This window comes from Cervus elaphus, chromosome X (assembly GCF_910594005.1).
Source record: "Cervus elaphus chromosome X, mCerEla1.1, whole genome shotgun sequence".
Lineage (NCBI taxonomy): Eukaryota > Metazoa > Chordata > Mammalia > Artiodactyla > Cervidae > Cervus > Cervus elaphus.
In genome coordinates, this window is record NC_057848.1 from 155964654 (window position 1) to 155989132 (window position 24479).

At 47.2% G+C, this 24479-nt stretch overlaps 1 protein-coding gene across 7 annotated transcripts in view; it reads left to right on the plus strand.

Annotated features, from left to right (window-relative positions):
• The window catches only part of SH3KBP1 (SH3 domain containing kinase binding protein 1), a 334928-nt gene that overhangs the window by 276549 nt on the left and 33900 nt on the right, over positions 1 to 24479 (plus strand). For all 7 annotated transcript variants that reach the window (XM_043896945.1, XM_043896942.1, XM_043896946.1 and 4 more), the window contains 3 exons: positions 5083 to 5134; positions 7810 to 7890; positions 10501 to 10660. In XM_043896945.1, coding sequence (XP_043752880.1) covers positions 5083 to 5134; positions 7810 to 7890; positions 10501 to 10660 — 293 coding nt within the window. The remainder of the gene's footprint in view (positions 1 to 5082; positions 5135 to 7809; positions 7891 to 10500; positions 10661 to 24479) is intronic.

Sequence of the window (24479 nt, forward strand, 5' to 3'; positions counted from 1 at the left end):
AACAACAGAAATTCCTTTCTCACAGTTCTGGAGGCTAGGAAGTTTAAGATTTGGCATCTGCTTAGGGCCCCCTTCCTGGTTGATAGATAACTGTCTTCTTGCTGTGTCCTCGTGTGGTGAAAGGGGTGAGAGAGCTTACTGGGGTCTACTTTTTAAGGGCACTAATCTCATTCATGAGCGCTCCACCCTCATGACCAATCTCTTCCCAAAGGCCACATCCCCAAATGCCACCACCCTGGGGGTTAGGTTTCAACAGAAGAATTTTGTGTTCATTCAGTGGGCAAATATTCAGTCCTTAGGAGCATGGTTAATATACATTTGGCACTAAGGAGTGCCTTGTCATTTGGTCACTTGGTGACAAGCTGTACCTTCCCTTCCTTCTGCCCCATCCTCCTCCTAGCTACTGTCTGTGATAGTATGAGAGGAGGAAGAGTAGAGGGTAGGCAGGGAAAGCCAGGTTCCTTGTCAGATTTCTCTTTTCTATACAAAGCAGGGTCCAGATCCATCATGCAGTTATGAGGTCTGGCCATGGAATCAAGGCGTCACTTTCAAGGTGGGATAGATAGAGTGAGGAGGCAAGCCAAGGGGTTGAATTGAGAGCACCTTAAGGAGAAACCAAACACCAAAGCCTGGGTGACTATCCAGCAGACCAACAATCTGGATGGGCCCAGCCAAGAGGGAAACTGTGAATATAGGCCACCGGCCCAGAGGCCAAGAAGAGGAAACTCGAGAGAGACCCTCCCGAGAGCAGGTTTTGTGGTAGCTCTCGGGGATCTCCTGTGGGGGGGAACTCTGTAGGATACAGAGGGGCACTCTTCAAAAGTGTTGCCAATCCACCACAGACAGGAGAGAAAAGGGCAGAGTGGAAGCTTCTATGTGTTTCTGGAGCCATGAGGGGTACCCTGATCAGGAGCTGTGTATTTGTGTCCCCTGTCCAGCCTTACATGCAGACACCTCCAGAAAACTTAGCCAGGGGCCTGGAGGAGGGCCTCCTTCAGTCTCAAAGTCAAGCTGAAATTGGCTTCCACGACCTTACCATCTCCCCCTGACAAAGGCCCCTGAAGGGCACCCAGCCATCAGGAGTCCACTCCTCTGGTTACTTTCAGCAAGTCATGTGTCTGGGGCCAGAACTCTGAAGACAAACTGGCTTGTGAAACATAGTGACAAATCACAGTTCTTGCCCGGGAGAATGGTTGGGACTGGCCAGACTTGCCATGCAAAGGCAGAATCAATGATGAAATCCTTCAGCAGGAAGCAAAACTTGCCTTCCTGCTCTCTTCACTCTAGAACACCCAAATCTGTTTCCTTCCAGGTCATAATAGGAAGAAATGAAATCTGGTTCATATATCCTTTGTAGGATGGTGTTTGCTTCTGTGTCCAAGCCACAGATCTCCACACAGGGAGGCACACACACACATGGGCCTGTATGCCCTGCACATATGAAGACCAGGGAAGGCATTCTTCTCTCCCGGAAATTAGAAGATGTTGGCTCATTGATTTTCTGAGGAATATTTTCATGTTGGTGTTTTTTTTTTTTTAATGAATTGCCACAGTCTTGACAATGAGAGATGTATTTTAGCTCCTGTTAACATGGCCCCTCTGGGCCTGAGTTTCCTCAGCTTAAAGGAGACCTTCACATCACTCAGAGCTCTGACATCCTTTGTTCTTAGCACCAACCTGCCAGTTGAGCAGGATGGCACCACCTGGGCTTGGAGCTGGAGTGTTTTATTTTCACTATGGAGGGAGGAGAATAAATAGAACAAGTGCCTGTAAAAAACTCATGACTTAAAATACTTGACTGAGTTGAAAGGCTGTTTCTGTCTGTGCACCTACAGGAGCTAGTTAATGCTGGTAAACTCAATAGAGAAAGCATTGACCTACTGCTTATCCTGGAAAATCAATTATGTGATGTGCTTGCATCTTTTTATTTGAGAATCATGAACTCTTGTGATGAATTTTCTACTACCACCAATTTACTCACTCTGCCTTCTCAGTTCTCACTGCCCTGTCTTCCTGTGGCATTCAAAGAAAACATCATTGTCAGCTCACATGAATACTTTATTCATTGTTGTGGGGGGCAATCTAGAGCTACAGGGAACCCTGGTTTTGTTTAGAATTAGCTTCAAAGACATCTCTTTTGAAAAAATGTGGCATCATTTCTCATGTAAGGAGGCAGGAAGGCTAAGTTTGATGGAATCAGGGAGTGAAGTCAATCAAAGGGGAAAAAAAACAGGACAACTTGTAAACCTCCTCTGCTACTAAGCAAAGCAGGCACCTGGCCAGCATCAGTCAGGCTTGGTGGATACAAGACAGACAGCTCACAAACTGCTCCTTCCTTCCAAACTGCCCCACCTGCCTCCACAGCTGCCAGGGTTCCTGATACCACCTTACACCCCTGTCTCCTTCCTCTGCCCTCTGAGCAGGCACTTGGCATGACTGCTCTCCACACACTGTCAGGGAGCACAGTACTTCCTGTCCCCTCTCTTGGTGTTCCTCTGCCCCAGCCTGTCACATTTCATGTGTCTGGTCCATGCCAAATCTGACACAACACTAAGGGTTTCTTTTTCATTTGCACAGTAATCTTGGAAAATATGATGACTTATAATTGTCTTTTTTTATCTGAGGCCCTGTGGTTTGAGGCCAGGTCGCTGGGGGAACGGCCTCAGCAAGAGGAGGCTCATGCGAAATTGGTTAGAAAAATGTTCCAACAACTGAGAGTGAGGAAGCCGTTCAGGGGGTGGGCATGGTTGGGGCTGGGCTGGGAAGAATTGGGCCAGAGGGTGTTGGCAGTTTCGTGCATAAGAAATGGCTCTGATCTGGAGGTAAAGGAAGGTTAATTGGCAGGATTTCAACGATAAAGTTCATTCGGTAAACGCATATCTGTCCCCAGTCTAATTTCTACAAAGACAGAGAAGAGAAGGAGCGGAAAGGAGCCAGGGTAGAGAACTGGAGGGGGCTGACAACAGGGGAGAGAGAGAGCAGTAAGCCCTGGGAATGGAACACATTGGACTGGTGGAGGGCCTGCCCCCATGCGGAGGGGACCTTGCAGCATCCTTCTTTCTTTATTTTTATAATGAAGTTTGGATGCACGTAGACAGTACAGAAAAATATTAAGGAAGCACACATATGCACTCATAATCTACAAGAGACCAGCATTATAGATTTCTGTCTTTCCAGTCTTTTTCACATTCTGAATGCATTGTAACAGAGTTGAGCTCATACTCTAGCTGCAATTTGATACCCTTTTTACCCTCCTTAATGTTAACATACCCCAGTTCCTTGTGCTTTTGTAGACTCTGTGTGGTTTATGGCCGCGAGACGGTTTGTCTGTGGATGCCCTCTGGCAGCATGGCCACTGCACAGGGATTAAGAGCATGCCTACAGGGCAGATAGCCCTGGCCTGGACTCTTGGCCCCCTGTCCCATTTACAAGCCTGGTGACTTTGGGAAATGACTTCATCTCTTGCAGCCTCAATTATATCAGCTGAAAAATGGGCATGATAATATCACTCCTTACAGAGTTGTCATGAGGCTTGGATGAGATGGTGCCTACTGATTCTCTCCATTTGTGAAACCACCTCCTCCTAAGAGGGAAGTAATAATATTATCTCCATTTTACAGATGAGAGCTTTCATCTAGGTGAGGTCACTTGCCCAGGGTCCACGGGTAAAAATGGAAAGAGCCAAGCTGTGTAATGATGGCCACATTTGGAAGCCCCGCCTCTTGCCCACCATGTTATACTCTTACTTGGGGTCACTTGGCCAAATCACCTCACTCATAGAGCAGAGCTAAAATTTCATATCCAGAGCCTGCATGCTGTGATGCTCCCTAAGATAGTTCTTTGTGGGTCTCATATTCTGTAGGTTTTACTGAAAGCCATCTCTTCCTGTGCCCTGGTACTGCATCAGGAACTGGGAGGCACAGGTGGGTTGGGCTGAGGATGGTTGGGCTGGTCACAGCAGTACTTTTTCAGCATGCAGAAGAGTCTGTGGACCTTTTTTTTAAAATCACAAGTATTTGATAGCCAGAGAGGGTCAGAAGAAGTATCAGCAGCAACACGGATCATATGCTCAAACCTTCCCCAAGTCCATCTTTCCTTAATGATGTTTTTTCAAAAACTATTCATTTACTTCTTTATTTGGCTGGTCCGGGTCTTGGTTGTGGCATGCAGAATCATTTTAGTTGTCACATGTGGGATCTAGTTCCCTGACCAGAGAGCAAACCCAGGCCCCCTGCATTAGGAGCACAGAGTCTTAGCCACTGGACCACCAGGGGAGTCTCCCTTAATGACGTTGATAATGAGATGGTTCTCTCCTTGCCTTTGGCTCCCTTCTCCCCTGTTCAAGAATGGCGTCCAAGAATTCTGCCCTGGCTGGACTCTCAGCCCCAGGACATTTGCCAAGTCCAGCCCGACTGCCTCCCTCCTACAGCCAGTCCTGGGTGAGCCAGGAGATGCCATTGATTGCATTGCTGCTCATCCCCCTCTAGAATGATAGGGCGTGAGAGAAAAAGAAATAGCAGCTGATAGGCAAAGAAACTCCATTCCAGTGTCCAGGGCATAACTGGTCTGTGGGGGACCTTTGCAGCCTTGAGGTGAAAAGGGGCAAAAGGCATAGAACCCTGCCCAGACGCAGGGGCCCCTCAGCCTGTGTTTTGTTGCAGGTCCCACAGCCAGAGCCCATCTAATTTAGAGCCATTCCCAGTGACTCTTTCTGAATCGCTTGGTTATTCAGCAGATTAAATCTTAATTGCAAATGCGGTTTCAGCGTAGGAGTACCATTGTGCTTGCTGATTTCAGGCCATTTTTGCTGAGCCGTGCTTTTCCAGAAGGCTGTTACAAATTTAGAAAGGGGGAAATGGTATTTCATTTGTCCATCAGAGCTTTGTTTTGCAGACTGGATTTATTTTAGTGTTTGTTTAAAGGTGCCAAAACCTGACATCCCTGGAGAGAAAATTGCTCAATTTTTTGGAGAGCTTCTCTGGACTGTCCAAGCTACATCTAGAAAACACTGTCTGTGGTCCTTATGTGAGAGGCCGGGCTTGCCAACAATCTCATGTGGTATCATTTTCATTAATTTTTCAGAGACCCAAGAAGCCACCTCCTCCCTCGGCTCCCGTGATCAAGCAAGGGGCAGGTAATGTACCTCTCGCTTCTGTCAACACACTATCTTTCTGTTTCTGTATGTTTACAGCATCCTGGGTAGAGATCAAGAGCTTTAGATTCAAAGGCCACAGATGACCAAGTTGGAAAGTAATGATTTGGTCTGGACAGGCAGGTTTTAAATACACTCCTGTTTTTCCTAAACAAGCAAATGTATCATTAAAATGTATCCCCAATACAGCAACAACAGTGACAGAATCTAGCTTTCAGAGAGAATGACTGGAAAGACTTTGTTTTGGAATCAACCAGCTTTGTTTGCTTTTTTTAAAAAAATTAAAATAAACCACTTTTGTGGCCAGAAGAACTGGTTGTGTGCTTTGCCCGTGTCTGCCCGTTGAGGGTCAGCCTGGGAAGAACTGCTTCCCATGGGTCATGGCGTCTCTGTGCATGGATGGCAGTGCTGAATTTTCAGTTTCTGTCCTGTGTGGTTAACCAAAATTTGTACTTAACTTCACTTGCCCCCAACAACAAAAAAGTGTTTTTTTCTAGCAATACTTTCCCTCATGACTCTTTTCTCATCTGGAAAAGAGTCCAATTAATTCACTCCTTCTGCGTGGTTCATATGTTAAGGTTGAATAATATAGGAAGACTTGACGTTGTTCAACACTTGGTAACTCATTGTACACTGACATCTCATACATAAAGATGAGCATTCCTAGTTCCCAGAAGAACTGCTCTTTAACATGGTTAGAAACACAGTTTAGGGAGAAATTCCTCCATGAATAGCTAGTTAAGTGGTATTTAAAAAAATTAACTCAAACTGAAAAAGAGCAGGGGTGTTTATAATTCTACAGTTACAATAGTTCTAACATAGCATTTAAAGTATGAATACATTTCCCGATTGGTTTATTCAACCCATTTGTTAGGAGTGATTTTTTTCTTCTGGCCCATCCTGTTGGGGGTAAAAATCAGCTTGACCTCACATTCCTTTCCCATTCCCTTTGGCATAGTTGAGAATTATAGAGATTAAGCCCCCAAATGGGATGTTAATTACATCTCCTGCTCAGCCCCCATCCTTGTTTGTGTTGAGCAGTTTAATTTTGCCACCTAGTGGTTCTGGCTGAATAAATATTTTATTTTGCTGAGATGAAAGCAGGCTCTTGATTGGCTATTTTCTGAAGACCCTTTTCCCTAGACACCTGAGTGACAGGTTATGGAGACCAAGGAGGTGAGTTGAGTGGTCCCAGGCTCAGGTGGCCTGGAATGTCATTAGGGTTGGATTCTGCATGGCAAGAGGACTGTCCATTCCTCCTGTGTCTCTCAGAATGGTACTGAACTTCATCAGCCTTAGGAGACCAGATTGTAGCATGGTAGGCAAATTCTTATCCTTTTAAAACAGTTCTACCAAAGGTTGTACTGGATCTCTAGGGATAAAGCATGATTGGCATTTAATCTTCCTAGATGACTACTACTGGTTTTTTTTTTTTTATCCTCCTGCATAATCTTGGATGCTGCTTTGTGACAGGGACATAGATATTCCTCTTTTCCTTTTCATCAAATTTCCTTGTGTTTGGTTATTTGACTATAAAAATCACATACAGAACTGATAGAAATCAGATCCAGTGTTTAATTTGTAGTGAGTCATTAAAGAGATTAGGTAAAGTGTGTGTTTAGGGGACTCATTAAGTTCTTTTGGCTTCTTGTGCCATGTGATTGAGATTTTGGTACCAAGCACCCATCTATAGGGTTGGTCATATAAGGGATTTGTCACTCACTCAAACAAGTCCATAAATCAGAGGAGTACTTGTGATGGGTTTCATGCTTTAGCTATTTTCCAAGTGTTCTTATGAACCTGAGGACACTGACGATGATGAAGACCCCAGGTGAGGGAGCAGCTACAGTCCATGTGCATGAAGAGGAAGTGTAAATTGTCACATTTGGGAAAATGTGGTACTTGAAGAATTCATATGCAAAGGACCTAGGGAAAACCACCTATTTTTTCGTTATATCCCACCACTTAAAGGTATGTTCAAGAGGCCCAGACAACAGTTATAAAATAAGTCAGAGGGATGTAATATACAGCCCAAGGAATATAGTCAATATTTTAATAACATTATATGGGGTGTAGTGTAAAACAATATTAAATCACTATGTTGTACACCTGAAACTATTGGATTGGCCAAAAGATTCATTGAAGTTTTTCCATAAGATGTTACAGGAAAACCCAAATGAACTTTTTGTCCAACCCAATAATATAATATTGTAAGTTAACTAAACTTCAATGGTAACTAGAACATGCATTCTTTTTTCCATTGCTGCATAACAAACCACTCCAAATTAGGTGGCATAAAACAATGATCATCTTATGTCTGGATTTGTTTATTGATTTATACATATTCCCTACCCAGGCCACATGGTCTCCTGTGTCTACTTTGATGCCGAAGGAAGTCAGATTTAAACATCAATAAATAGTAGTGGTGTTCTTGTACATTAAGGGTGTATAGGTAGGCAGAGTTAATGACATATGCCAGAAGTGGCTTCTGCTCTGTTTCTAAGCAGCGTGTGTTTGCCAGATAACACCATCCCTCAGATTAGGGGGCAAAAAAATCTGTTGACTTTGCTGTACCTGATAAATATTTTAAATGCTAGTCCGTCTAATAAATGGATAGGAAAACATTTGCTAATAATTATTATCCTCCCCCTGCCCAGGTACCACTGAAAGAAAACATGAAATTAAAAAGATACCTCCTGAAAGACCGGAAACGCTTCCAAACAGAACAGAAGAGAAAGGTATGAAATCACATCTTCGTTGGCACTTCCAGAACAGCAGGGGACAGAGCTGTCTGTCACAGGGCTACTCCAGATTATCCACAGAATTTTCTTTTTCTTTGGAATATGGTGATTATGGTTTTGTCTTGATCGCTTTTAAATTTCCTGTGTCTAAGGAAATAGGAGAGAGGGTGATTGTGGTGCTTCTTTGGGCCAGCATTTCTCACCAAATGAAAAACAGCCAGCCTAGTCATTTAACACATTGGAGCTCTTTCATCCCAGTCTTCTTGCAGTTACTGCCTTCCCCACACCAGTAGCAACCCAAAGTCAGGATGCCGAGTGTAAGTCCCCAGAGGGCCCAGATGTACCTGCCACGTTTTCTGGCTACCTTAGTGCCCCAGGTGCTCATTACCTGCTGATGAGTGAGTATGGCTTAGAGAAATTCCCATCCAGACAAATGAAAGCTGTCAGTCATTGCTGGGCTTTTGACTCTGGCTACTGTATTATAGACACATGTCCCTGGTCAGGAATGTTGAGGATGGGGCTGGCATGGCCAAACTGGGAGAAGCAGCCCAGTGCCCACAGCCCCCTTAAGGGGGTCAAAAATGATCATTTTCAGGGAAGTACCCTAACCTGCATCACACGGTCAGTTTTATGGCTGAGTTTGACTTCTATAGCCTGAGTGTCCCTCCCAAAGAAATCTGTATGCTGTGGAAGGACTGATTTTATTAGGTGTCTCAAATTTGATTGATCACACATTTTATGGGGAAAGTGTTAGGTTATTAACAGGAGGCAGAGCAAATTCCATTTTAAAAAGCAGTTATTTGTAAGTCACAAGAGAAATGCTGAATTAATGCACACAATTATTTGGAGGTGCTCCTGGGTGGCCTCATGAAGCTTTATTGTAAAATGTAATATTTTATATCAGTGTGCCACAAGTTTTACCAACAGTGCAAGTTCTTAAGAAGTTATACATCTTTCTTTCAGAGTGAAGAGTTAAAACTTGAGATGTAGAAACTCACTGTGAAGGCCAGGTCTGCATCACAGATCAATGAAAATACACATCATCCAAATAGCTCTTTGATAGAAGCATGCATGTTGTGACAGCTAAACACTGCCTCTGTCCTCATAGAGGACATGTGGCTGGTTTTGGGCTTCTCGCCAGGCTCTGTGTTGAGGACACTGCCTGCTCTGTTCCATGCTGACTAGCATATGGCCTTGGCTTACATGTGAACAGCCACCCTAGTTGGCTGGCCAAATGGCCACACACTTCTGCTTCCTTCCCCTCTCATGATGCCTTGCTCTAGGCCGCAGTGGGTCAGGGTGCAGACGCTCTGGTCAAAAGCAACAGGGAAGCTGGTGAACCAGCCTCACCTTGAGACTCGACCTCCCTAGTAGGTGGGCATGAACCCTCTCTCCCATTCGTTCTGTAGGCTGCCGGAGCACCCGTCGCTCCCAGCAGGTAGAATCTCCGCTCCTTTGTATTTTAGCAAAGCCCTTCTTCCTCTGGTCCCTGCGGACCAGGAAGAGAGTTCCTAGCAATCCAGGATGGAGCACACTCCCTTACTGAACTCTTGTGGGGCTGAGCACAGTGATGTCTGTATGATACCTGACGGGCTTTTTAAAGCTTTGCCAGTTGTCCACGTCGCCCAAACAACATGAGTTTGTGTCTGCAAGTAACACGTGTTCAGGGTTCCAACTTCCGAGTGGACACAGCAATGCTGCCGGTCCCCCAACAGGCAGATCTCTGAAGCCCTGTCTTTACAGAGAAGCATGTGGGTGCGTGCTCTTCATAGCACGCACAGGGCAAGGTGAATCTGGGACAGAATACACGAAGCTGCCACCAAACCCTGCCCACTTTGGCTGTAACTTCATTCTAATAGCTATGAAGCCCCAAACCCTCGGAAACTGATTACCTATGAAGTCCCAGTTTACCTAGCAAGGTGAACTGTGCACAGAGAGAATCCAGACTCTGTTGTTGTTTTCTGAAATGCTCCCCTGTTATTGGCTCCTGGCACTCTACCCAGGCTGACCTGGGAGGAGACAGGCCTTTTTCCTCCTCACACCCAACAGGTCCCCTGGTCATTGACCAAACCCATCAGCCATTTACCAGGCGCATGTTCAGTGCCAGGCCCCATGCAGGTCCTAGACAGGTGACCAAATGTGGGCCCTGCCCTTGGGGGCTGGCAGCCTGCCGGCTGGGCCAAGCATACAGACACCCAGAAAGTATTCAAGTAGAGCTTGTTTATAAAGGGCTGTCCCTCATGGCTCAGGAAAGGGAGTAGTAGGAAAGTGTGCCTCTGAGGGTGGGTCCAGCTGTTGAGAAGGGAACATGATGGTGCAACATTTCAGCCTGGGAAAATGTGAGTAGGCCCAATGAAGTGTGAGTGGGAGTTTTCCAAGGCTGGGCAGAGGGACCAGCATGAGTAAAGGCGAGCAGTGGCCTGTGATTCTCTAAGACTTTTTCTAACTTGACCAAGAACAGATGATGCTCTTTGCTTCCATCCTCACCTTCGCATACAGCATCAGTGAGTTTTCTTTTTTTAAAGCAAGAAGCACACAGTCTCCAGTACTGTCCCTTACATGAGTTCTCTCTGTCTTCCTTATGCTTCCTTAAACAATGACTTAAAGAAAGACCAGAGAGAGAGCCAAAACTGGATTTACAGAAGCCTTCTGTTCCCGCCATACCACCCAAAAAGCCACGGCCACCCAAGACCAATTCTCTCAGCAGACCAGGCGCGCTACCCCCGAGGAGGCCAGAGCGGCCCGTGGGTCCCCTGACCCACACCAGGTACTGCACTGCTCTTGATGCCGAGGGTGGGAGTGGGGTGGGGCAATCAAAGGACACTGGACTGCTGTACTCGGGTGGAAGTGGGAGCGAGGCTGGGAGGCGCAGCCTGGGTTTCAGGATTACGGATGAGAATCCAGGTCCTGGCAGCTTGGCCCTGCTCACGTGTGGGAATTCCCCTCTGCACCCTTAGAGCAAGGCCAGCTGCCCTTCAGACCGGAAGTGCTAGGGGTGGCCTGCCTGCCTTCACCCCTGGCTGCTCCATCCCTGAGCCTCTCCCTGCTCTGTGGCACCTCCCTCCACACTCCCAGGCTCCCTCTGCCCTTGCCTACACAGCCATATTGTGGGCCCCAGGACCTCGTCTAGCAAAGATTGTCTTAGTGTCTGTCTGTGGACTGTGAGACCCTCAAAGGCAAGGGGCATGCTTCATTCAGGCATGAGTTCTGAGACAGGCACGGCAAAACTCAGATGTGTTCTGCTGCTGACTATTAGTGATATGATGGGATCAGAGCTGGACATTGTTCCTTCCAGACCCAAGATGCCTACCACAAGGAACAAGGGAGTGTTGCATTCTCTCCACAAGTTCATTCCTGGAACTTTCTACTGTTACTTGCATATTCTACGTGTTGATGTGATATACTGGAGCAAGTCGGTGGCTTAGAGTTCTTTATGTGGACCTGTCAACACATGGTCACTCACCAAATTTTTGTTCTTGTGAGCTAAGTTTGCACGCGGAAAATCTCGTGGGGCCTCGGTGCCCTTGTGCTGGAGTCAGGCAGGCTTCCGGGCTCATGTCATGGGAAGAGGGGGAGCCTCAGCAGGTCACTGCCCCTCACCCCTCACTCTCCCTGTCTGTAGATTGCGGGGATCATGGAACACATCTGAAAGGATGGAAGGATATAATTCCCAAGTATGTAGCCCTAGGGCTGTAAATCAGTTTCACTTCCATTGTCATATTTATGATTGTGTATCAAACTGGAACAAAAATAGCTCACTTTACATTTTAGAAAAAAGGTTCAATCGTTGTAAAATACACGTAACACATGATTATCTCAGGTGTGTGAGCCCATTGGAGGAGCGGCTGGCTCACCCATGACATTTGGCAGGTGTCCCCCAAGGTCCAGTGAAACCACTGCCCCCTATGATGGCCTGGGGGGAAACTAATGGAACCAGGGCCACTATTGAGTTGGTCAGGCTCCTACGTGTTGTGTCCTCCTCTGCCGACTGACATGCACACCATGAGGCCACTTGACAGCCACAGTGACCTGAGCAAGGGCCGCTTCAGTAGCGTGTTTGGCCCAGGGCTCACACTTCAGAAGGAAAAGGTTATGTGAACGTTAAGTGCTTCTGAAGAGAATATGCACTCCACACCCAGGGAGGGTGGAACAGCAGAGGTCGTACATCACTTTGTGGTGGTGAAAGGAGAACAGAAGCCACGCTCTGCCAAATTCTTGCAGCCTTCTAGGGACCAGAGGCATTTCAATGAAGTCAATAACGATTTCCAGAATATTCCTGCCAATCTCTCTAATGATCTGATCTGAAGAGAAGTGCAATTCCAGTAGCTTCTGTGCCTTCGAAGGTTGCTCTCAACTGTCTTGTTAGGAGATAGGTGTGGGCCTTGTGAGCCATCAATTAGACCTGCAGGGAAAGTGGGCCTGAATGATAATTACCAGTCCTCTGGGCTCACAGAGGCCCCACTTCCCCGCTGCCTCTGCTTAGCTCTTCCCTCCCTCCTAGCTCTTGCAACATCTAGTTGTGGGTCAGAAGGACAAGCCACTGAGGAAGATGCATGAGAGAGGTTTAGACAGAGGCTGGTGGGAAGTGTAGATGTTGTTCACATCGTGTGTGAGGCCTGAGCAGCCTGGGAGAGAGTGGATGGGCAGCCCCCGACCTCCCAAACCCCCAGGGTGCTGGGTTGCAGAAAGGAGGGAGCGGGAAGCAAGCCCCAGGTTTCCTTCCTGCCAGCCCCAGGAAGTGACAGAGCTGGACAAGGAGGACCTGGTACCTGCTCTGGCCCCTTGTTCAGCCAGTTGGAGGGAGAACAGTGCCTGCTCCCACTCGGTGGTTCTCACACTTGAGTGTACATCAGGGTCACCTGGAGAACTCATTCACACACATTTCTGGGTGCCACCCCACAGATGTGGTTCGTCTAGGAGAGGTCTGGGAATTGACATCCCTAACAAGCTCCCTGGTGATGCCGTGCTGCCAGCCCACATCCACACTGTGAGAACCTCTGATCTACATTCTCCTGGGTTTTTGATGGTGCCTCCGTCCTTCCCTGTCTGCCTCTCATGCACCCATTAGTGCTCCCCAGCTGCCCAGTTAGCATGCCCCTCTTCTGGAAGCCTTCCCTCATCCCTCACAGTTGCTCTCTCCTCGAAACGCCTGACACCCCATGTGGAGCCTGGTGCAGGGCCCCCTGCTCTGCCACTTGGGATGTTCACACCCCCGGACTCCTTCCCCAGATTTAAAGCGGATCAAGAGTGTGTTTTGTCATCTCCACATGCTTTACAGGGCTGAGCATATGGTAGTGGCTCATTTAATACACTTGTTGAATGCCCTGGTTCTGAAAAAGGGGGGGAGGTGCCAGTGCTTTCATTTTGTTCATTTTGGCTCTCCTGTAGAAGCTCCGTAGCACTCATGTCTGATGTTCCAGGTCACCTTGCATGCCATGGATTTCAACATAACAAAATTTAAGAAGATTGAAGAAAGGCTTACTGTTTCTCAGTATCTCACACACTTCATATTTTTTGCTAAGCAGTTATATTAGACAACCAACCCATACTGGTTTATGAACTTGTCTTGCTCTGCCAAATGAGTTGACTCAGGGATGTTCACGTCAAGTAGTTTTGTGTTGATGGTCCTCCAGAGAAGGGGTATTGTCTGCTGTGCAAACCCAAATCCTTGCTGGGATTTACCTGACGGGATGGGTGGATGGGCAGATGGGTGAACACATGGATGCACAATCACCATTTGCTGTTCTTACTGAGAATGAGACATGAAGCGTTGCCTGCCACTCCAGCTGCAGTGTCTGGGCTTAGCTTCTTCTTACCTGCCAGAAAGCTCGCCACCAAATGTGGCTTCCAGAAGAGATCAATTTCCTTCTATTTAAACAGGAACTAGCACCTTTTAGAAAAAGGAAGACATAAGTTCAGTAAGAAAGGAGTCATTTTTAGATGCTTTCACTTAACAGAAATGGATTGAGGGATGTCTGTGTACCAGATCACAGGCTTCAGGAATCTCATCTAAGGGAACTAGGACACCAGCATGATTTGGAGTCCATCTGAGCAAGTAGCAGCATGCCATTAACATACTTACTTCTAAACAGTAAATGTAGGTAGAAATGTAACAGAAAAAAGAGACTTTTTCAAAAAAAATCAATAACAGAGTTAATTTACAAATTGAATGATGATAGGAGATCCCCCTGGGTCCTAAGTGCCTCCTTTGTTTGAAAGTCTCTGCTTTGGGGCTGTGTCAGTTATTATCTCACAGCATGAAAACGGTGTCTGCTTGTCTCATCCAGTCCACCATGTAACTAAGGCAGTCATCCAAAGAGCACTCTGCCTACATCTATCTTCACACCTGAAAAGAGCCTACTTACTTTTTTCAATATTTGATCAAGATATTTCAAATGACAGAGTATACCTAAACTTTTTTGTATGTGTGTTGTATACACACAAATGAACTTGTGATGTTATACATCTCATAATGTGTAGTGTCGATTTAATAAAGATAGGGTCAGAAACCCCCATGAGAAGAGATCTTGAACTTGGGAGAAGGGACCAAAAGGAAAAAAAAAAAAAGGAAAATCCAAGGAAAAGCTGGAAAGAAGCAGACTGTCCTGAGCTCTAGTAGTCTCTTGCAGTGGGAGGCAGTGAGCCAGAAACCTGAGCAGCAGAGCAGGTGTGTGCCTTCAAAAGAAAATAAACCCCAGAGGGAAAGAGGTAGACGCAGGCTGGATAGACCAGAAGAGCTTTGTTAATCTTCCCAAACACGGACACCCCAAGTTGTAATAACCCTTCATTTTCTTCCCAAAGAACAGGCAAGTGCGAGCAAGACCTTTAGTCTGCATTGCCAGGGAGCTATGCTGGTTGTCTGGGGCAGCACAGGGGCTGGGGGGCTGGGGGGACAGAATTTGAGTGATAGGGGCTCTGGGATGGAGGGAAAGGAAGTGAAGCCAAAAGAAGTAAGAATCAGTGAGGTGAGCAGGGATGGAGTGGGAGCTGGAAGTGGGGAAAGTTTATGGTCAGAGGTACTAGAGATGCTGGTCAGAAAGAGGAGATTGGTGTTCACAACTTCAGAGGTGGAGTGGATCTGAAGATGGACATATCCACAGAGGGGAGGGCCCTGGATGTGGGTGACTGAGGGTGAATGAAGGTTGTGAGTGCTGAAGGGACCAGGGGAAGGAGCCGGGGGGATGGATTACCCACATGGCTGTCACAGGCTCAGGAAGATGGCAAGAGCTGAAGTGAGATGAGGCTGATGTTCTCAAAGCCAGTATCCTCCCAGGTGGATATCAGTGCATTCTGGGAGTTGATGACAGTCAGTCATGAGGAAGTTTCAGTAGTCAGAGTGGTAGCAGGCCATTAAGTCAAGAGGTTTTAGGTGGATGGAGTTGGTTACTGTGGCTCAAGCACCACAGAAGGCACTGTCCCCTGGCTTCAGATGTGGAAGCCTGTGTCAGAGGAGGAATCTCAGTGAGAAGACTGGCAGTCGGGTCTTGGACACCAGGCTGTGGGCATGAGGCCTAGTGGTTTCCCAGACCTGTGCTTCTTGGAAATGGTCTATTCCTTTAGGTCTTAAACACACCAGATACCTTTTCCATGAAAGGCTGAAGGCTATGTGGAGTCTCCTGGAACAGGGATCAGGTGTGAGGGACCGTGGAATTGTACATTTTTTCCTCATAATGAAGAGGGAGCCCTGAATATCAGAGAAACCCTAGGAGATTAGTGACTGTTGAGTCCTGAGACATTTTAGCTTGAGGCAAAGACTAAGTAAACATTTATATGCCAAATATCAACTAAGTGCTTAGGGAAGGGCAGATGTCTCTTGAGACCAACTTGCCCACACAGAAATTAATCTTTCTTTAGATTTATGCAGGCATCCCAGGCTGCTTCAAGCCCCTCAGGATACAAATTAGCCCAAAGTAAGCCGGTCTAGTGGTTCTATGACTTGTGTGGTCCCCGTGCCCACCAAAAGAAAGCGTTTTTAAAAAGACCTTTGCTCTTATTAGCTCTAAGCTAATCAATCATTTAATTTTTTAAAAAAGAGGGAAAGAAAGCTAGCCAGAGTGTACCCAAATGTTCCCTAAGCAGGCATGTAGAATGTGCACCCAGGTGGTCAGGCCACCGTTTTGTTTGGATTGCTTGAGTGTTCTAAACATCTTTTCAGAGATTCCTAGGGATGTGGCATATGATGCTTGAATGTTTCCCTTCTTCTCTACAAGTCAGGACCAAGATATGTCTTTGGAGAATTCAGGAGAGATCTTGTCTAGAAATTACAGAGGTAGGTGTCACTGGCTCGTAGACAGTAGTTACAGGCATGGAATGGCTATAATCACTCCAGGAGATTACAGAGAAGAGGAGGAGAGGGTACAGACAGCAGTGGGGAAAATTGTTACTTATAGGGTGGAGGAAGGATGAAGAGCTGTGGGAAAGGGCGGGTGGGCGGTGTGGCCATGGAAGCTAGGAGAAGGGAGGGTGGACTGGCTACTGGCCAGCGGGTCTCACACTTGAATATGCGTCTCCATCACCTGCAGGCTTGTTAAAACACAGGTTGCTGCTCCTCAAGCTTCTAATTTAGGAGATCTGGGTTCAGGCCTGAGAATTTGTATTTCTAGCAAGTTCCTGGGGCTGCTGCTGCCACTGGTTTGCCACGCCCACTATGAAAACTGCTGCCAAAGTGAGAGCCGGGGAGACTGAAAGGCACTCATGGTCTTTGGTCACTAGTTGGCCCTTAGTGACTCCAGTCAAGCTGATTCTGTACAATAGTTGGGGGTGAGAGACAAACTCGGGTTGAGTTGAAGAAATAACAGATGGGCAACCGAGCACATGTAGACTTGTCTTGTGAGAAACTCAGCTATGTGGGAAAGATGAAAAATGGGTGCTAGATATGAACTCAGTGATAAGAGAGGAATGTGTGTGTCATTATTCATTTCAGAAATGTATCAAGTGCCTCCCCTTGACAAGGCCTTCTTCGGGATGGTAGTTAACTCTGGTAACCAGGCCAGACCTTCTTCCTGCTCATCCATTGCTTACTGGGCTTTGGAGCCAGGCCCACCAGGGTCAGAAGCCCACCCCTTTGCTTCTTTACCCTGTGACTTTGGGCATGGTAGCCACCTCCTGAGTCTCCATTTCCACCACCACTCCCAGGGCACCTAGCTCCTCGGCTGGTACTTGTGAGGCCCTCAGTCTATCTTTTTTCCTCGCTCAGAGAGCTCAGTGGGTGACCTTATTGGGAGAGGGGTTGCCATATGGTGATAAGCAGATCAGGCTTGGTAGCCCTGAGGGAATGGGGAAATAGGGACACCCTCAAGACTGCACAACAAGTGGTCTCCAGGGAGTGGAAGCAGAGGGAAGGCTGGGGCCCAAGGGAGGGCGGGTGATGTATGGAGCACAAGAATCCCACAGGACACTGGAGAAACACCTGGTCATCGTGTAGAAATGTCTGTGCAGTATTTGCTGGCCTCATTTCATTTGTATGTATAACTCTCTCTATACATCTTTCTACCCTCACAAAGAATGAATTTTATTCCCTGCAGCGAGATCCAGCAGTAGTGATGGTTTAGCCATAGCCCAGACTGAGCCACATTGATTTTCCTGCCAGTGATGGCCAGAGGCAGGCAAGGAATCAGTAGCAGATAGTGGCACCCTGCATGGGCACAGTACTATGTGGTTCATGTAATGCTTTTCCCATGGGCTGTTTCTTTGAACACTCTTCCTCCTGGTGACACCCACCCCCAGACTCTTCTCAGAGTTGCTTGATGATGAGAACCCCCTCCTCCAGACATCTGAAAAGCCCCTTGCCCCTCTGAGATACTTGGCTGTGGGTCTGCAGATGAGGGTTGTGGGTGTCATTGTTTTTTTGGCCTCAGGGGCTATGGGGCTCATTATGCCCTGGATGGGCTCTAGACAGAGACCTGTTTCCACACACACTTGCAGAGTCAGCACAGAGAACAGAAATGTGGAGGAGAATTGAGCAGGCAGTGTCCCATCATCTTCCAAAGTGTCTTCACCAACTATAAATAGCTGAGCCTCTCTGTGCTCACCCAAACAGGGACATGGTGCAAGGGGAGCGCTGCCAGGAAAACAATTCTGGTCCCCGCTTCTTGCACCCCTGGCCTCACTGCTGCCACCATTGTGTCCTTTTCTGAAGGAAAGATTCAACCTCCCCAGGCAGGAATGGCCCAGGAAGGGCCATTATCACTGCTTTTTTTGTGAGCGAAATAGCTCTAGAAGCATCAAACATGTGCATTTTGATTATTACTGCCCCAAGGGTGGTGGGTAAAGATAGGGCTGGATGTCAGGAAGCTTCTATCTAGTTTCAATGTGGCCACCAATTAACTACATGATCTCAGGCTCATAGCTCCCGGCCTTAGAGCACAGCTCCCTTGTCCGTAAGAAAATGGGGGCTTGAGCTGGATAGTCTCTACCCAGTTTTCATAATCAGAGACTAAGTCTGAGATGTTATGAGCAGGCAGCCTGGAAAGCAGGGGAGAGCATTCACTTCCTCTGACCTTGCATCCTCAGTGCATGGTTGGACCAAGACGAAGGAGGTGAGCAATAAGATAGGGTGATTTTGCATCAGAAGGGGCTGATAAAACAAGGTTGCGGGGTTGGAGCAAGAGAGAAGAGAGAGAATCTGCAGTCGTTTCTCTAGCAACTTCCCATCTGCCATCTGTTATCATCCCTGTAAGTGGCTAGACTCCCAGGCAGGATCCATCACTGACTCAGTGGACATGAGTTTGAGAAAACTCCGAGAGACAGTGAAGGACAGGGAAGCCTGGCATGCTGCAGTCCATGGGGTCGCAAAGAGTCGAACATGACTTAGCAACTGAACAACAACCCAGGCAGGATGAAAGCTGGGGGAAAAATCAAAGATTGAAGGGGTGCCCCTCAGTGATTTTCTGAGAACAGGGGATGAGGATTTTCTGCTTCTTTTTTCTTTCCTTTCTTCCCCAGCTTTTTTTTTTAACCAATTTTTAGACAGTTAAGACCCAAGCATTTACATGATAGTAATAGATCCTGCTGAGAGTCCAGAGGTGAGACTGACAAAAAGATTCATCATCTGGACTTGGAGTCTTTCGCTTGGTAGGAATAAGTAGACTCACTGTTTCCCTTCATCCCCACTCCCCTCTAGAAGGGTTGTGGGGTCTTTTGGGTGAATATTAGCTGCTGCTGTTAGTGCTGCTGTTCATTCATTTATTTATCATACTTGTTTGCTTGCCTCAGCCTCCTGTGCACTTCAGCATCTTTTCCAGGCCACATGTCTTGGCTTAACTGTCCCAACTTGGGCTAAATTGGGCCAGGCCACTGGCTGAGCTCATGTTCTCAGGGGATGCGCATGGCGCGTCTTCCACATTTTCAACTGTTCATGTGCCCCGTCTCACGTCTCAGACCTGAGGGGGGAAGAGGAGGCACCTCTGGGTTCGGGCATGTGATTTTTGTTTATTATTAGCACTTTTTAACTCAGGAAGCAAAGGCAATGTCCCCAGCTGGCAGTGAGCTGCAGTGACACAGGCGACCAGGCCTCCACCCTGCTGCACGGTCTCCAGGACCAGCAGGCTGAGTGAAGCAGCTCTGAGAAGTGGTCAAGAGCTTGGGCTCCAGAGTCAGAGTTAGTAGGTTCAAATCCAGATGCCACCACTCTACTAGTTTTATAACCTTTTGTCAGCAAGTGACTTCCTCTCACTGAGCCTGAGTTTCCTGCTCTATATAATGAAAAGAAGTGCCACCCAGGTGGGCTTCTCCGGGAAACAGCCTCTGTGGCAGTGTTTAGAACGCAAGATACATGTAGGGGTCAGTGCCTGTCGGGAGAGAGAAGGAAGCCGTGTTGGGCAGAGGGAGAAAACTTGTGATGCTGCCTTACCAAAGCTTTGGCCAAGTCCATGGAGTTTGGGGACTAAAATGACCCCTCCGACTTGTCCGATGTTCAGCTGAAATGACTGAGACTTTTTTATTAATTTTTTTTAACACCAGAAGCATTTTGTATTAGGGTCTAGCCAACTAACAATGTTGTGATAGTTTCAGGTGAAAAGCAAAGGGACTCAGCTATACGTATACATGTATCCATTCTCCCCCAAAACCCCCTCTGAAATGGCTGAGGCTTTTATACCGTGAAGCGTGGGCTGCCCTGGAAAGGCCGAAGGAGGCTCCCTGCAGCTGAGGTGGTCCCTGGAGGGGCTGCACCTCTCCTAGCAGTGGGGGTGACCCACTTCACAGAAGGGGGCTCTCGGTGGTGCAGCTCTCTGTCTGCCACACAGAGGAGATTCTTCAAGGGACAGCTGGGGTGGTTGAATCTTACATGGAAGGATCTCATCTTCATGCCTGATTCATGGTAGGCAGTCAGTCAAGTGTGGTACTGCTGTCAGTTCTCCGCGATTGTGGGTTCCACTTACTCCTGCCGGATGTCCTTGGGCTGGTCAGCCCATTCCCTGCCATTTCAGGTTCCTGGCCAGCAAAGCATGGAGACTCTTGGTTGCTAGTTGCCTACCCAAGTCACGTGTTTTAAGTATCCATAATCAAATCTGCTGAAGAAATACTAGAAAAATAACATTATTTTGGTTTAAAAATCAGAGTTGAGTGAGGGTCACATTCTGACATCATTGGCTATGTGGGGATATGCCTACTTTCTTCTATTTTCTCCTTTTATTTAACAGCCATGGGCATAAAAACTCACCATAAAAAAAAATCCTCATGGGAGCTAGTAAACTACAAAAGGATGAGCTCTTTCCTCTTTTGTTGAATTTAGTAACTTCCTTTTTGCCAAAATGGTACCCATGTGTTGGGTAGACTGGAGGAGAACAGGGACCATGGAGGGCTGCAGCCTCATTGGGTGTCAGCCGCTTCAAACATGTGCTTTGGAGAATTTCAGAAATTCTGCTATTTTTCAGAACTGAAATTCATTAGCTTTGTTGTAAGCATCTATAAATACAGTGAAAGGCATTTACAAATAGACATTGTAAAACGCTTCCACACCCACAGTCTGAACACTGTCAAAACACCAGCTGCAGCTTCCCTACTTGGAAGGATAAGAACCTTTTTTAAACTACACCTACTGTGTTTTCAAAATAGGCTTGCTTCTGGCCCTGTGTAGAAGATAATTTCAGCTGAAAGCCTGTGTCTGCTCTTGGCATGAGGGATCAGAGCTCATTTAGAGATGGGGGTGTCCCAGTCTCCTTCCTGTCAGAATATGGTGGGCACTTTAGAATCTGGGGAGGGGTCACTCATGGGTGCTGTTTCCTATTTCTTTGGGCGGGCGCTCCTCATAACCTGGCCCTGTCAGTGTAGGCTTTGTAACTCCACTACCCACCCACCCCCACCACAACTGGTTCCCAGGTGAGTTTCAGGTGTGGTCACAGGGGATCACAGAGGCCCCTGGATTGGGGAGATCCTTAAAGGAGAGTTTGTAGGTAGGGGCCAAGCAGTCTTGTCTTTTACCTGGATGGTACTATTGGGGAGAAATGGGAGCAAACAGAAGCTGCCTAAATTGTACGCATCTCTTTTATTGAATGTGAACTTTAAAAAAAAAAGAGTGAACTTTCAAAGGAAGGAAAAATTCACCTATAGACTTATCCCAGAGACAACTGCTATTAACATTTCAAACTGTTTCTTGCCCATCTTTTTCGTGTGTATGACTCGGTTTGTTTTCCATCGCTTTTACATAGGTGTGATCATACTGAATGTTGTACAACTTTATGTCTTTTGGGGAAAAGTGTGATTCTTATAAATACATAATGCATTCCCATTTCAGGGAAAAAAAGGCAAATGTTCATTCATTCCACAAGTATCTTTGAGCTCCTGCCATATACCAGGTGCTGGGCTGGTGCTAGAAATCACCCATCAGACTCGCCAGGAATAGCCACTGTAAATACATATTCTTCTAGCCTTAAAAAAAATCCCTCTCCCTAATATATCAGAAGGGCATGTGGGTGCCTGTGAAGTAAGGTGTATGTCAATTTTAACTTGTGCTTTTTAGTTGACATTGTAACATAAGCATTTGTCCCTGTTGTCATGAACTGTTTATACATATCATTTTAATGGTTATATCAAAGTCCATCAAATATAGTTTTTCAACTGTTCCCCTATTTATGAAAAATTCCAGTTCTTTTCAGTTTTTCTATATTACAGATAATGCTATGAGAAACATCTTGATCCAAAAAACCCATTTGGGTATTTCAGACTATCTCTTTAGCATAGACCCCCAGATGAATGTTTCAAATGCTATGAATATATATCCCATTCTGAAAAATTACTTCTTTTTACCCTGCTCTGGTCCCCAAAGTCTTGGAGGTAACTTTTGAAAATGCATATAAAAGAATAAAATAGTTAAAAGGGTGACAATAAAGTGGAAATAAGGATAGATAAGTAATACAGCCCAAGATCAGATGAGCACAGCAATGCACATAGAGTGCTCTAGGGCCCCTCGAGAGAGGCTCACGTTGAACTGGAAGCTTCCATGTGTCAAACCAAAGAGGGAAATGGTAGCTACAAGATTCACAGTTCCCAAAATGCACGAATAAGCCACGTGTTCAGAAGCAGCTGAGTTGTTCTGAGATACGCGTGGTTCACTGATGTGCAAAGTTCCTCTCCCCACCTGCACCTCCAACACCCCCACCTCTTCCCTGATGGTCTCTGCAGTGTCACCTCCAATCATCTTCCCCTTTGGCCAAAAGAAAAAAAGGCTAGTGGAATTAACTGGACCTTCCTTGCCTGAGTGACGTCTCTCCCCAGACAGAACATGTGTTCTCGTTAAGTTTTAGTCCTTGGTCTGTTCCCAAAGGACAGTTAGCTGGCTGTGAGCACGACTTGAGTGTAGTCCGTGAATCGGGAAGATGACAGCCCCAAATCATTCCAGCTCCATAGCTACCAATTAATAAGATTAAGAACCCTCAAGAATTTTTAAAAATGAAAGTGCTTTCTTACTAAGAGTAAGAAATGCATTTCTAAAGCATTTCATTCAGAAGGTCACATTCAAATTAGCAGATGCAGGAGCCCTGCCAGTAAAGTGTTTGAAAATAAATGTCCTCAATCCTGCCACTCCAGTGGGCTCGGCGTTTGTCCAGACGAGTGTGCTTGTGGGGCCTGGGCTTCAGGAGCCGGGGACGGGGGGTTACCCGTGGCAGCTCGGCCCAGGGCCCCCCAGCCTGGGGTCGAGGCGAGGCAGTGTCCTGCTGCTCTCACACAGTCCGCAAGTTGTCTTTCCTCTTGGTGGGGACCAAGCCACCTAGCCCAGCCCTGGTCCCCTGGAGTTCTCACATCTGCTCATCTTCTGGCAAGGGCGCTTGAGGTTGAGAGTCAGTCTGGTTCATCTGGGAGCTGAGGGAAGCTGACCTCTTTCTCCTGGGCCTTCTCTGCTGTCAGAAGGATATGCGTGTCTCGCTGAATGCCACCCCCAGCACCTCTTCTTGAGTAAGGAACCCAGAAGGCTGCCTCTTACCTCCAGGTTCATGGGTCGCCAGCTTCAGCCTTCTTCTGTCCCAATTGCCTCCAGGACACACTGAACCCTGTGGAACTCAGCCCAACACCATCTGACCTTTGCCAACCTTTCTCCTTTCACTGCTCTCTGGGGACCTCAGACTTCAGCCCTGAGACTCCCTGGCTACTCTGGGCCCTCTCAGATGCCTTGGGCCCTTGCTCTGTCACGTCCTTTCTCCCTTTTCCACCAAGGCCCAACTATAAGGCCACCTTCTCTGTGTGCCTATGGCCTGCCCACAGGTATCTGTCCTGACCCGGTTCTTGATTCCCTGAAGACTGAGATGCCCCTGTATCTTACTCAGCCTATGCCATGTGTGCTCGGGGCCCTCTGTCTGTCTCTTTCCCCCATTTAGACCATGAGACACCCCCTAGAGTGGGTACCTTCTGGCTTGGCCCTCTGATTACCAAGTACCTCTCATTACTCAATAGCCATCAGTGTTGTGGGTATTTGACAAATGCTCCTGGAGTGAATCTGTTACTTGTGTAGTTTGGCTACATAGTGACCACGGGGGCTGTGACAAAAGTCTCTTGCTTTAAGAGCAAAGATCTGCCTGTTTCACTTGCCATCACAGACCTTGGATAATCTAGTTCGTGGCTCATCTCCCTGAAAGGGTCCCCAGAACTGCCCATTTTGGGGGGACTTGGAGGAATCTTTTGCCCGTGCATGAGTGGCCTATTCCTCTCATCATCTTGGAGGCCTGTCCCCATCCTCCCAACGGGCTGCTCCTAGCCCACATACAGAGGGAAGTCTCTCGTGTCCCGATGGGCCTGGGGGCACCCACCCAACAGCTGTCTCATTTTACGGGCCCCCACCCCAGCGCCAGCCTTCAGGCTGCCAGATCTCAACTTGACACCTTGTGCCTGTCAACAGCCTGGCTGATGCCTCAGCTCCAGGCCAGAAACCCTTTTTCTCAAGGTTAAAAGTAGCCGACCTTTGACAAGCAGCACTGGCTAAATTCCTGGCTCCTTAAAAGGGAAGCTCCTGGTTATCGTTCACTGGTGCTTATTTGGCCATGGGGAGGGAGCAGGCACTACGTCGCACCCTGTGGGCCAGCAAGAGGATTTGTGGCTGAAGGTGCCTTGCTGAACACTCGTTATTAAAATAGCCATCTTTGAAAATGTGTGCG